The sequence below is a fragment of the Triticum urartu genome, chromosome 3 (genome assembly GCF_003073215.2).
Source record: "Triticum urartu cultivar G1812 chromosome 3, Tu2.1, whole genome shotgun sequence".
Lineage (NCBI taxonomy): Eukaryota > Viridiplantae > Streptophyta > Magnoliopsida > Poales > Poaceae > Triticum > Triticum urartu.
The window spans coordinates 692,060,406-692,074,721 of NC_053024.1; the positions used below are offsets into that span (position 1 = coordinate 692,060,406).

Consider the following 14,316-nt stretch of genomic DNA (forward strand, 5'->3'; position numbering starts at 1 on the left):
GAGACGCTGCCACATCAAAGACTGGCCTGAAAGTTACCTCGAGGCCTCTTCCAACTTAATTGCACGCCACTTGTTGCATTTGTGCATGCGTCACACCTACTTTGAAACCTGTTAAGGCGTAATAAGATTAACATACCAACCATTAGGATGCCACAGACAAGGCAACTGGAGGTTCTCATCAGATGCAGTGTATCTTGAAGAAATCAAGCAAGCAGGGAGACACATCGGTTAACTTCTTTTTTTGATAAAAACACATGTAACTTTATTCATTCTCAAAACCATTACAGGTGTTACATTGCTTTGGATCTGAGATTCAAGAATTACAAAGTAGCTCTCACGACTAAGAATTACAATAAAATATTTTGAAGACATTTTCTCCGTGGTATCAATCTTTGCAAGATGAAATGCCGCCTTGACTTCAGTAAAGAGACTGCAATTAGATTGGAGCAACGCTACTGCTACTCGTTCACATGCACAGACTCAAATACCAATAAGGGTGTCTGAAAGGCCCTTGAGCCAGCCATCCAAAAAGATGGGAAGTCGCGAGCGATGAGTGTGCTTGGGCCGGGGATGATTCCCTAGAAGTGCGGGTCGTTGAATCACAAAAACATAACAAAAATGTCGTGGAAAGATTCCAACTACACACAGATCAAACCAACAAAAGCAACATGTGACACAATAACATAAACTCATCAGATCCGAAATATCAAATCTGTGAGGACACCGAACTCTCTATCTTCACGGCACCGCCACAAACTAGAGTAACCGCCGGTGTGCCTGGTCATGCCTTCTTGAGGGATACCGCCAGCATCGGTCGTGGGCTTTTGGCATGTTCGAGTTGCAAGCTGCCTTCCAAGCTCCAACGTCGCTCCAAGGTCCTCATGAATTCATCCATGACTTCTCCAAAATGAAGGACTATTATGGGCTCAAATATGGCTCTGGTCACACTAGCAAACCTGCTTGGGACCATAAGTGCGCTGTCCAGACCGACAAAAGGATTGTTCGCCTGCATCTCAGTGATTGAAAACGAGCCTTCATCTTGGATGATCTCCCTCAGCTCTTTGTTGGAAGGTTCATACACAGGCAAATAGAAAGAGTCAAACTTTGCTTTGTCGATTACACCCTGTCAAAAGCATACCAAAAGATCTGGAGGTCAAATACTCAGCGTTTGTTACTAAATTATGAAAATGCGATGCTAGAAAATATTGTACCTCTGAGACCATGACGCTTAGAATCTGAGCTACGAATTCGCAGAGGTGAGAGAATTCGGGGGTGATTACATCAGAATCCCTCCCTACAAGGGAAACAACCATCCGGCCTCCTGGAATCATTTCTTTGGCCCTCAGCTCGAGGAAACGTGTAAAATCTTTTCTGAACTGCTGTGCATAAGCCTGCAGGACCATAGGGCGCCTTTCAAGTCTGGTATGCTCATCAATGTCATACGCCGGGATCTGGTTCTTTGTTAGATCTTCAGGAGCCTGCGGAGATAAGGTTTTGCTTGTACAAAATCAACAGAAAAGCAATGGATCAATCCAACGAGCAGTTTTAAACGCACACCTTTGAGAGCCAATGCAGGCTGTTGGACGAGAAGACAAGATGCAAGGAACCACTAGTGAAGAGCCTCTCGTAAAACGACCCCGGTAAAACACCGGCCATGACAATGGTGTCGTTGCTGCTTTGACGTAGCATGACCAGGTTCTTCACCACCATGTTGAAGTCGTTGTCAGGCAGGTCGTTGAGAAGCACAGACACTTCAGGAGGTGGCTGTAGGAACTGGTGGCAGTGATTGTGGATGGCCTCAATGGCAATCGACACTAGCGCTATCGCGTTTGGACCAGAGGAGCAGCCCAGGTCGACAATCACCATCTTTGTGGGCAACAAGGTGCTAGTGCCGGGGCATAAATCAACGATGGCCGCTTCTATCAGTGGTTTCATCCTCTTCTGCTCACCATTCTGTAAATCAAGGTGCAGTTCTTCAGAAAATGTGCACATTATAATGAGTAGTGTGGCTCCCAAGCATGTGTGAAGAAATTCCTGATGGAATTGTCGATGGAAGCCAGGTGTCAACAGCATAGTGAGTTAATCTGGAGGGAAAAATATACATACCTGAACAAAGGAGTTGCGAGCATAGCTTGTTTCCCCTTGTCCTTGATTCATATGCACCGTCAACATGGACGCCATCGCCAGCTTCTTGGAGCAGGACTAACGTCAGTCACCTCCAGATTAAAGCTATGTGAAGGAACCAGATTATAGTAGCTAGCCGGAGAGGCCTGGCTCGCATATACATATATATATATATATATATCTATGTCTATGATCAGGATTCCATGATTTCTAGCAACGTTTAGCCCACGCTGGCTACTTTTCCTACGTTGAAAGCTGCTTCAGTTTTTTTTTTTTTTTTAAAAGTCTTCTGCAGCGTTGGCTCGCGTTGCATCTCGGTACTGCATCCCGAAATAGATGACATATAAATTGTGTCAAAAAGTCAATACCTTTCTAGTTTGGCCGAACATAGATACAAAAATATAAATATACACAATATCAATATATCCATCATTAGTTATATTTTCAAAACTTATTTTTTATATATTATAATTATTGATATTTCCTACTCTCTCAATTCCACAATGTAATGCTTCCTCTATTCACGTGCTTCAACTTTGACCGTAAATTTAACTACCAAGACCGATTGCGGCGGGAGAAAAAATTATATCAGTGAATTCGTATTCGAAAAAAGTTTTCAATTATATAGTTTTTTCTCCTACCGCAGTTGGTCTCGTTGGTTAAATTTATGGTCAAAGTTGGACCTCGGGAAGCGCGGACGCACTATATTTTAAAATGAAGGGAGTACTATATATTTGGTCAAACATGTATTTTGTTGACCTTTTGACTTATTTTATACGCGTATATTTGCGAACAGAGGGATTAAGTGACATTCATGCAAGAATGCGCGTATGAATCAATGGAATCATTTTCCTCGGTCTATATTTTTTTTATACACAGCAGTAAATAAACAGTGAGAAAAAACTACGAAACTAAATAAACAGTAAAAAAAATTCAAATTTCCAGGTCTTGGCCATTTATTTGTGTTGTCAAATATTTTGATTTATCGTTCAGTTTTTTATTATAAATTTTGCAGCTGAACCTGAATCTGAACTTCCAGTGTACGTTTCACCCTTGTTTTTTCACGCATTTTGACTCTCGTTAATTATTGTGGTTCTGCAATCTCGTGTCTTCCACTGTTTTCGGTCAATGCAGGCATACGACTTTTGCTCAGTAAGACTGTTATATGAACACGTGCGTGCGTGTACTGCTGTGCTCCAAAGTCTCTCTGGATATAAGCAACCGGAATTTTATGCCGCACGCTGCTACGACCAAAGAACACGTGAGTTGTAGGGTGTGGTACTATTGACTGCATGGTATTCCCTTCGTTTCATATTACTTGTCGCTGATTTAGTATAATTTTATACTAAATTAGCGACAAGTAATATGGAATCGAGGGAGTAGCTGACAATGTTCCAGTCCGGCTGCTTCGAACGGTCACTCCCCGCTTCAGATCTAATACCAAGACAGATCGAGGTCACATACGTACGTATACGCACGTGTTCCAGTCCGGGTGCAACATAGTAGTGTTTCAATACGTGGGCTAGGGCGTCTCCAAACCGGATCACCAAATTTTCGCCCACGAATATCCACGGACAGCCGGCCGGACAGAGAGGGGCCATCCGATGTCCGCGCGAGATTCGAACAAAATAAGCAAGTTGAGTTGATGCTAGCGGCGGGCGTCCGACTTGACGGTGGTTTTGGACAAATCAAGCACATAGACCTCCATGATAGCATCTCCAATAGCCGTCCAATGCGCGACGCGCTAAATATCAGAATACATCATCATATGAGTCAGTTTTTGCGCGCGGCGGTGCGCTGGTTCCAGCAGGCGCCCTATATTTCATCTTTTTTTTTCTTGACGCCTATTATGTGAACTACGATTCGATACACATTTGGTTCCGGTAGTATAAATGTGAGATAGTTCGTCACATAGCCTACTTCTACGATACAAAATAGTGCATAGATAGTTTATAATCTTCTCCTACAATATATAGATAAAACGAAAAACTACTACTACACGTCATTCTCCAACTCGAACTCTGCCTCGGTGATGTCCTCCTCCGACGTCTGATGGTAGGCGTCAAGGAACCGCTCGTCGCTGGAGTCCCAGGACGACGCATCTCCTAGCGCGATGTTGAATTTAGCGACCGCCTTCCGCGTTCACTTGTCCTCGCGATAGGAGGCTCGCTCCTCCCTCCTCTCGTCCCTCTCCGTCCTCCTCTCGGCGAAGCACTGTTCCTCATTGATGATGTCTTGCGGGAAGCGTTAGCGCCACAGTGCCATGGCTTCCTCATCCATCTCGGCCAGGCTGAGACGGCGCTCCCGCCTCCGGTTCTCGCGACGATCCTCGTCGGTGAGAAGCCGCGGGGGAGGCGCCAACTCCTGTGCCCGCTCCCGCGTCGCCACGTCCGTGAAGTTCCTTTCCCAATGGGACCGCCGGAGGCGCCACGCCGCAGAATCGTACGCACGGGCGCCCTCCTAGGCGGTGTCGAAGGTTCCGAGGCTGAGGTGCACGTCGCCCGGCCGAATCTCGATGGAGTAGGTGCCGGACGGACGCATGCGGATGCCGTGGTAGCCCAAAGCTCCCCGACGCCGAGGTGGCATGGTGGCATGTCAGCGGCGAGGAGAGAAAGCGGTAGAGGGAGCGACGATAGAGTGGCAGAGGACGCTGCAATTTTATAGGTGCGCCAGACGTGGTCCGCGAAATCTAGCGTGCGAGCTGCTGCCTTTTCCCGCATGCTAGTTTCCCGCCTCCGGTGAAGTGCACGATAACGTCCCGCGCGCGTCTTTTGACACGACTGTTGGAGATGCTCTGAGTACCCAAGCAAGTGCCACCTGGGTCTTGGTGAACGCTGCGGTAGGCTTCACACACTCAACCAGCGCCGTTTGGACATTGACCTTGGCGGTAGGTAGCAAAAACCTATCAGTATGGACGACGGCAATAGAAAAAAGGAACAAATCCGAGAAAGATTTTAGGACGGGTCAAATCGTGCTAAAGTTTGACTGAAGGGTCAGAACAGTGAATTTAACAGCCCCATGCTGCTCCCAGCTTTGCATTTGGACGAAAACACAATGTCAGCACCGACACCTTTTAAGGTATATAGTAATGGAGGGACACAGCTTTGGTGCCTTAAAGGCACCTGTCTTTAGGTCACTAACATATAGGCCAGCACCTGTCTTTGAGTCATTGACATATGAGCTAGTTATATATTGGGTCTATATATCATAGACATAAAGACAAATGCCTTAAGGCACCAAAGCATAGTCCGTAGCGGAGGCGAGAGAGTTGGCCTCCGCATCGAGGACCGGGCTTCACTGGGTGTCATATTGGGCACGCGGAACGCAGCACCTCCCTCTGTTGCGTGAACTCGTTGTCAGACCGAGCAGTGAACTGTGGCGCCTTCTGGTCCTCGTCGTCCGACGCGATTGGCTCCGCCTTCATGGTGGATGGAGCCATGGACAACGACGGGTCCAGCGACAAAATAATTTTAAACAATAGTATTTTATAGTCTAGCTAGTGCCAAAGTTTTCTTAAACAATATGAGCAATTATAGATCAACTTTTGACAAGCTGTTACTTCTTGCCAATAGCCGACGATTCTTCTTCGAAAGAACATAATACTAGGACCTTATCGGTTCTTATCCAGCGACGACAACTCATTTGTTTGCAATGCACAAATAACGGAATTGGTGGCAAGGTTCACTGTTTTGGTTACCGAATAGGCCACTTTTACCGAGGGGGACTGGTAAACATGGTTACCATGAAATTTTGAACGAAATTTATAATTTGAATTTGAATTCAATTTTTTTCAAGTTGATATAGATAGCACTTGAACTTATATTAGTTCAAAAAAGAGTGAAAGAAGGAGAACTTGAACCAACTAACTTTCAAAACTGCAAGAAGGAGAACTTGAACCAACTAACTATCTTCTATCATCTATCTTCTATCTTCTATTTACTAATTGGAGGCACCATACAAACTCCCATATTAATCCACATCATTAAGAATATTTCAACCATCGATTCTATATAATTGATTTATCTTGACCTTACGATTTGTGTTGCATTAATCTTGCTGGAAAAAATACACAATCTGACCCAACCTACACGTAGGTAATGACTAGCAGAAGAAAAAAAATCATCCCTCCTAGAAACCACGTACAGAATTCTCATTCCCTCAAATCATCCCGTCCACCGACCTTCCAAGTCCTACTCTACCGGGAGTGTCACATCCAACCTCAAAATCAAGAAGATACAATTTTGGTCATCCCACCAGCACCGTAGTATGCTTTCCATGGCGCTGCTCCACCAGGAGCGTCACCTCCGGCTCAGGTTTGAGAGGCTGCAATTTTGGTTATTGCAGCAGCGCGATGGTCATCAGCGGTCCAGGTAATACAGTGGACACAGCCGTCTTAGACAACCCCGGGTATGCTCTTGGGCTAAACACTGATTTCTCGGATTCACTCAGTAGGCAATATATGTGCAACTCGCAACCTTCTATGTGTAATCATTTTTTTTATTTTTTTTAGAAAAGAAGGATATACCCCCGGCCTCTGCATCTGGACGATGCAGGCAACCATATTATTAATTATTCACAAAGACCATACAAGGTGATACATCAATAAGCCTGAAGCCACCATCTTCGCAACACCGTTGCTACTCCTATCCCCTTAATGAAGGCATGCCAATGTGTGTAATCATTATAGGATACTAACACACCGACACCTCTATTTTTATAATCTCAGCATAATATATATAGCTTTTGTTGGATGGCTTTTTAAACTATGCCATCAGCCTCTACAGAGATGAATAGATTGTCTTTTCGATAGATCTTCTACTTATAGCGGCGGTTCTTGGTGGCATGGAGCAATGGAGGTATGGCGTCAGATGTGTGGCGATGGACACGCGCAGGAGGTCGACGTTGTCTGGCGTCATGGTGGCGTCGATGGCAGAGAGGCCTGACAAGGTCGATACGTCAGTACATGCTTTGAGGATGGATCGAGGGAAGACGAAGGTGACGGCCCTTTGCAGCGTGTGCGTGTGGTACTCACTGAGAATGCACCGGACCGGAGTGTTACCCAGTCCCGCCTATGTGGCTTTGGATAGGGCATCCGGCGTTAGTTGTTAGGATTTTGTGCGATGTCTGTTTGGTATTTGGCCCGGACATTCGGCACACCTTCATCAAAAGGATAGGAGTAGCGACAAGTGTTGTCTAGATGGTGGCCTCGGGCTTACTGTTGTATTTCTTTGTAAGATCTTTGTGAATAATAAATAATATGGCCGCATGCATCTCCCAGATGCAGAGGCCGGGGGTGATTCTTCCTTTTCTAAAAAAAAGAGAAGATCTTCTACTCCATGTTTGTTTATGATCCAAGCTCACCCGCCGTATAGCTGCATTGTTTTTCATTGTTTTCATAGCAACCAGTCTTAAGTGGTTGTGTCACTTTTAGTTCTGTTCTTAATATTGTATTAGCTGATCCAAAGATTTCTTCTTACACTTTTTTATTTTGTCTAGGTATCCTCTCTACAACACAAGGGTTGACTCAGAGTTCTCTCCTAAGTTCTTATTGTTTTGTCTCGGTATCCTCAATACCACACAAGAGTTGTCTAATAGTTCTCTACTTAGTTCATCAAATATTATCCTCATCGGTGATCAAAGCCATTTTGGACCAGGAAACTACATGGAAGTGAAAGAGATTTTGTGGATTGAAAATCAATGCACAGTGTCCATGAAGTTTCTGTACTTGGAGCACATAGTACTATAATAATGCAATCTCTGTGAAGAATATCATCAAGTAAGAGAGATTCATGGCAAGTGTATGTCGTAATCTACTACTCTGCATGTATTTCCTAAAATTGTACTGAAATAGTTCCTTATTTCCTAAAGCTTTAGTTAATTCAAGATTTATGTTAACAAATAAGAAGCACATTTGGGAATGATTCTGATCTGTATACATAACTTCGAATTTGAGATGCTACATTGTTCTTCTCTTGGGGAGTTGGTGCAAAATCTATATGAAAACCATTTGAAGTCCAGGACCGGAGGTGACGCTCTTTGTTCCAGTTCTTATGTATATATGCAAGAATTTATCTGTAGTAAGCTGATATATTCAAACCTGTTGATACTTTTAAGGCTATCGGCATCATGCCAGTGCAAGACAAGCACCACGTCTCTTCCTCCAATTATCCCATCAGTAGCATGTGACAATGGCATATGTCTGATGAAATCACACGAGAACAACCATGGACCAAGCTTGGAGGTGCCTCATTTGCCATTATTTTTTACACCTCTCATTTGCCATTTTGTTGAGTAGGGTGTCATGATTTAGAATAGTATCTGACCAGCTGAGCTCACAGTGTTCTGCATCTATTCAATTGTCCACGTACTGTTGACATTAAAATTTGCCAGTTTTCTAATGAGGTATATTGTTGTTCATTGGGAGAGAGCTTGCTTAGTGCATCATTAATCTGTATTGTTTGTAAGAATTATTTTTTCTGAACATTCCAATCTTTACCTGTTCAAGGCTTCAATCTCAGCTTTAGTTCTTAAATATCCTATCCTGCATGTTTTGTGGCTACAACCGAACAAAATGTCAGTCCAAATATGTTATTCTTAGCCATGGTGTACTAACTAGCCTTTTCTTTTCTCCATATAATGTAACTATTGTTGAATTAATTGGTTGGGAAATGCCCATCATTTCTTGCAAAGAATCATGATTATTGATTGTGTGAAAAAAAATAGAATAGCAGCCAGTTTGATACAACTTATTTCGGCAGTAAGTTTTATTTCAGAAAGGAGGTGCATGTTGATACTCTGTAACCATGTCTGCTTCTAAATGTTATAGCTTGGTGTTAAAATCACAAGCCAGGTCGTAACAGTTAGCTTTACACAGCTACTTTTCATACGTTCGAACTTTATTATTACTCAAAGTACTGCTAAATTGTAGTTCGTATGTAGATGTCGTTGAGAATTTTTTTTCTTAACTGATCACACTGTCTTACCTAATATCAGTTTTGTATCGGATTCTGTGAAGCATGCATCCCATGACTCCCGCGAACAATATTTGTTCTGAATTGCTATCTCAATCTATCAAATTTGACACCCCCAATATCCCCAATTCAACTGCAAACATGTTTAATCTATATGTATATTATACAAGGATGAAAGTAATGCCGCTCGGATGCGTGGAGTGGAGGAAAAATCTTGAGATAGCTAGATACCTGAAATGATAAGATGTCAACATCCTATAATTACATTCATGTAAATCCATTGATGTTTTGGATCAGATATTCCAGACATAAACCTGTACTTTTTTTGTTTTTGCTACCAACTTTAACCTCTTATTCTTTTTTACCGTGGGCTTTCAAACAAGCTAACATTGTTTTATATGCTAATTTCAAACAATAAGTTCAAGCATGGCAGCAACGTGGGATATGCTTAAACGCTATAATAGGAATGGTAAATGAAACATATTTTAATGTTTACATTTCAAAATTATATTGGCATCACAAGATTATGGCTATCAGTTAAGAGTCATAAGTAAGTTAAGATTTTGATTCTCCACGTGTTCTTTTTTTATCGATCGGTTTTCTCCAAGTGTTTGTGAAATGAGGAAACAACTGTTTTGAGATTCATTTGCAATAAAACAAGCTATGTGTTTAAGTGTTTTAGATAGTAAACTTTGAGAGCTTATTTCTGAATCTTAGTATCAGTCAATCATACATTTTTCATATAGAAATATTCTTTCAAAATAAAGTTTACTAATATTTGTTCAAATAGCTAGCCCATGAGGGTGCACGGGTTGATGACTAGTGTTGAACTAATTGAGGTGCTGCCGTACTGTACTGTACACTGGGCGTTTAAATTAAAAATACTCAAAAAATTCGATTTTTTTTGCTTAAAATGCCCATTTACTGAGGGGCATGGAAATACGCGGTAACCATGGTAAATCTCGAAATTTCGAGCGGTAACCAAAACCCTGGCGAGGTTCCATATCCTTCTGTGTCACTAGCTGGCTTGGTTTGCTCGTACACTGGCTTGTGCGTCGGGCTGCATCTGTCTTGGGCCTGGTCTTCTTGGTGCTAAAACAAAGTTAAATAGAATGATTGCATGATAGTCAACTTTCAAGTGAAATGTTCTATTCCAGTTAATTATTGTTCATGGTGTGGTGCTCCTGAGTGTGCTACAGTGCTCATGGTGCTCCCATCGCTGAAGCAAGGGTCATATAGAGCTAGTGCTTACATGTGCATTAGTTGGAAGGGTCATATAGAGCTAGTGCTTACATGTGCATTAGTTGGTGCTAGTAGTTTGTTTATTCATCACATGGATACGATACGAAACATTTACTATAGTTGACACTCAATGTCGGCAAGGAGTTTCTTTCCTGCATCAGCCACACGAAGACCAGCGATGCAGAATTAACGAAAACGCATTAGTGCCAACTGGTATTATTGATTTTATAACTGCTTCAGTCTCATCCCACATCTTACCCAAACAGATTTTATAACTGCTTCAGTCTCATCACACATGACGGATGTGGCGCTTTATTGCCGGATGTGGCGCTTTACATATTTATTTTCTCCTTTTTTGCTCGGATTTTGAGCTTCCTTGAATGTTAAGACTCTGTTACGATTTCTAATAATATGGCTGCATGCATCGTCTGATACAGAGGCTGGAGGTATTCCTCCTTTAAAAAAATATCTTACCCAAACAGACATAACATAAACCTCAGGCTGAATTTGTCGCCCAAGAAATTTAGGGCAATATTTGGTGTGCAGCAAAAAAAAAAGGAAAGTACTAATGCTTTTGCAAGCCAATATCCGGTCATATCAAAACAACCCAACCAGTTATGTAATTTAGGTACCAACATTTGGGGAGCCAGTTGGGTTTCAAACCATGCAGCCTGCCAATCCGCCCTATGCAGACGACAGTAACAAACATAATAGTTTTCTTCATCTTCTGCATGCCGTCGACAGTAACGAAAAAGGGAACAGAAAAACTAGAGCAAGGGGACCACGGTGCTTCATCTTTAGACAGAGACACAAAGTATATAGTTGAGCCTTACTGTCTGGCAGGCAGAAAAAGGATTAGTAGAAAATCATCCATACCTTTAAATTATATAACAAGCTTATAACAGATCACACCACAGAGACAAAAGGTAAAGAAAACAGAACGCCAATTAATGAGCCCGGAAGAACATAGGGAGACATCTCTTTCAGCTTGCGTACCACTTGTCGCACTTATGCCAGCACCTGCTTGAACATCCTAATCAGGAAACCTCGCGTGAAGTGAACAGACCTGCCCAACCTATCAAGGGGTAAAGGTCACCATACCAACCATTACAACGCCACAACAAGCGGTTCTCATCAAATTCTGTGTATTCTGGAGGAATCAAGCTAGCAGTGACTCACACCGGTTACCTGGTCATGCCCTCTTGAGGGATACGGCCACCCTTGGTCGTGGGCTTCTGGCAAAGTCGTCTTGCTTTGCATCATGCCCTCCACACTCCAGCGCCGCTCCAAGGTTCTCACGAATTCATCCATGACTTGTCCAAAATGCTGGACTATTACTAGCTCAAATACGGCTCTCGTCATATTCACAAACCTGCTTGGTACCATGAGTGCGCTGTCGAGCCCGCTTTGAGGGCCGTGCACCCGCATCTCACTGACTGAGAAGGAGCCCTCATCTTGAATGATCTCTCTCAGCTCTTTGACGGAAGGTTCATAGAACGGCATGTAGAAAGAATCAAACTTCGCTTTGTTGATCACACCCTGTCAAAAGCATACCAAAAGATTTGGAGGTCAAATACCCACGCGTGTTAACAAATTATAAATAGTAATCCCTCGGTGCCAAAATGAAAGACCATTTTCGACACTAGTGTCAAAAAACGTCTTATATTTTGGGATGGAGAGAGTACTATACTAGAAAAAAAAAACAATGAAAACGTACATCTGAGACCATTACCCTTAGAATCTGAGCTATGAATTCCCACATGTGAGAGAATTTGGGGGCAATTACACCTGACCCAAGTCCCTTCATACAAGGGAAATGACCATCCGGCCTCCTGGGATCAATTCTTTGGCTCTGAGCTCCAGGAAACTTGTGAAGTCCTTCTTCAATTGTTGTGCATAAGCCTCAATGACCATAGGGTGCCTTTCCAGCCTAGTGTGCTTATCAATGTCATACGCCGGGATCTGGTTCCTTGTTAGATCCTTAGCAGCCTGTAGAGACAAGGTTTTGGTTACAGAACCAACCAAGAGAAGCACTGGATCAATCCAACGAGCAGTTTTAAACTCGCACCTTTGATAGCCAATGCAGGCTGTTGGACGAGCATACAAGATGCAAGGAACCACTAGTGAAGAGCCTCTCATAAAAAGACCCCGGTATGATACCAGTGACAACGATAGGATTGTTGTTGCTTTGACGGAGTGTGACCAGGCTCTTCACCACTGTGTTGAAGTCGTTATCAGGCAGGTCGTTGAGCTTCTGGTGGTCGCTGTAAGAACTGGAAGCAGTGACTGTGGATGGCGTCGATGGCGGTCGACACCAGTGCTAGCACATTTGGACCGGAGGAGCACCCCAGGTAGGCAACCACAATCTTCGTTGGCAATAAGGCGCTGGTGCTTGTGCTGCTGCATAACTCAGCAATGGCTGCTTCTATCATCGACTTCAACCTCTTTTGCTCAGCATTCTGCAATCGATTGAGTAGTAGTTCTTCGGAAAATCCAGTCTCTAATGTTCTCTTTATATTCTTTAAAATGTTTTCAGATTATATAGTTTACTAAGTAATATAAGCTGTGTGAACGTATTCTTGACAGAACTGTCTTGAGAAGCAAAGGAATCAAAAGGTCCAAGCTAGGGTTCCTCCCCTGCTCCCCCGCCACCGCTGGCCACCCCTCACCACCTCCAGCCGGCGTCGGTCGCCGTCGCGCGCGCCCCCCGGCCTACCTCCCTCTCCCCCTCCTCCTCCCCCTCCCCCGGCGCTCCCGTCGCCCCCCCCCTAGGCGGCGGAGCGCCCCCCCTGCCCGCCTCCCCGTCTCGACCCCCTCCTCCTCCATCTCCCTTCGCCGTCGCCGGCAGTGGCCTTCGGCGTGCCCCGATGGCGCCGGCACCGGCGGACGTCCATTCCCTGTGCGCCTGGAGGGGGAGTCGGGGCTCCCTCCTGCCCGGCGGCTGTGCTCCTCGGCTCGCGGCGCTGGGGCCCGGCGACGGAGTTCTGCGGGCCTCGGGTGGTCTCGACGTGGCGGCGTGGCTGTTGGCTGCGGGGCGGCGCAGGGGGCGGCTGGCCGGCAGCGCCCGCTCGGCCCAGATCTGTGCCCTTTCGGGTCCCATCTGGTATGGGCCGGGCCTTCCGTCCGGGGCACGACGGCGTACCTCCCTGGTGGTGCGGCGAGGCGGCCATTGATGCGGTGGTAATGGCTTCGGCGGCCAGCGTGCTGCAGCATTGCTGCAGGGACTGTCCGAACCCGTTGGGATTCGGCCGGGCCGGTGTGGCCTGGCAAGTCCCTGTCGCTATGTCCGGTCGGCTCAGCGCAATGGTGGAGGTTGTTCCCTCCTGCGGCTGCGTTGCGGTTGCCACCGAGCCCGGTGTCTTCTTGTCCTACCTCCACGTCTCGTGTTGGTGGCCTTAGTGAGATGGTGATGATGGTGCGGTATCCGTGGTGACACAGGCTGGTGGGCGGCATGTTGGGCGGTGCGCTTCCGTTTGTTTGGGGTGCCGGTGGTGGTTTCGGGGCGGGAGAAATCTCTAGCGGCTGCGCCCGTGGGTGTTGCCGGACCCTCCTGAGGTGTGTCCACTAGTAGAAAAGGGGGCTTTGGTCCAGGCCGGGTAAGCCCATTAGTCCTGGGTGCATTTATCCCGGTTCGTGCGGCTAAGGCATTAGTCCCGGTTCACCTGGGCCCTTTAGTCCCGGTTCGTGCCACGAACCGGGACTAAAGGGTGCGATGCCCATTAGTCCCGGTTGGTGGCACCAACCGGGACTAAAGGTCTAACCTTTAGTAATGGGCTTTGAGGCATTAGTACCGGTTCATGGCATGAACCGGTACTAAAGGTCCCATTTACAAACTCCCCCCCCCCCCCCCCCCCCCCCGTGGACCGCCTTTTCAGTTTTAGAAAAAACAAAAGAAAATGATGGAAATGTCAATAAAAATAAAATAAAATAAGTTTCACATGTGATATGTGGTCTAGTTGTTGGTAAAATTTACAAATAT

General features: G+C 45.1%; 1 protein-coding gene and 1 pseudogene across 1 annotated transcript; both read right to left on the minus strand.

The window, feature by feature from the left end:
- Nucleotides 1–574: 574 nt before the first annotated feature.
- Nucleotides 575–2,247, minus strand: LOC125549213 (anthranilate O-methyltransferase 3-like). The gene is made up of 4 exons (XM_048712679.1): nt 2,107–2,247; nt 1,558–1,953; nt 1,212–1,478; nt 575–1,123 (listed from the first exon to the last, which is right to left on the minus strand). Exons 1-4 carry the CDS (start codon nt 2,179–2,181, stop codon nt 782–784), a joined length of 1,080 nt encoding a protein of 359 aa, XP_048568636.1. The 5' UTR covers nt 2,182–2,247; the 3' UTR covers nt 575–781.
- Nucleotides 2,248–11,529: 9,282 nt separating this feature from the next.
- On the minus strand, nt 11,530–13,437 carry LOC125547195 (annotated as a pseudogene).
- Nucleotides 13,438–14,316: the final 879 nt, after the last annotated feature.

Bases quoted from the DNA above. Each gene is read 5' to 3' on its own strand.
- LOC125549213 (XM_048712679.1), bottom strand. From the start codon at position 2,181: ATGGCGTCCATGTTGACGGTGCATATGAATCAAGGACAAGGGGAAACA. The intron at 1,954-2,106 runs GTATGTATATTT...CTTGATTTACAG, and splicing joins CTCGCAACTCCTTTGTTCAG to AATGGTGAGCAGAAGAGGAT. The intron at 1,124-1,211 runs GTACAATATTTT...TGCTTTTGACAG, and splicing joins TAAGCGTCATGGTCTCAGAG to GGTGTAATCGACAAAGCAAA.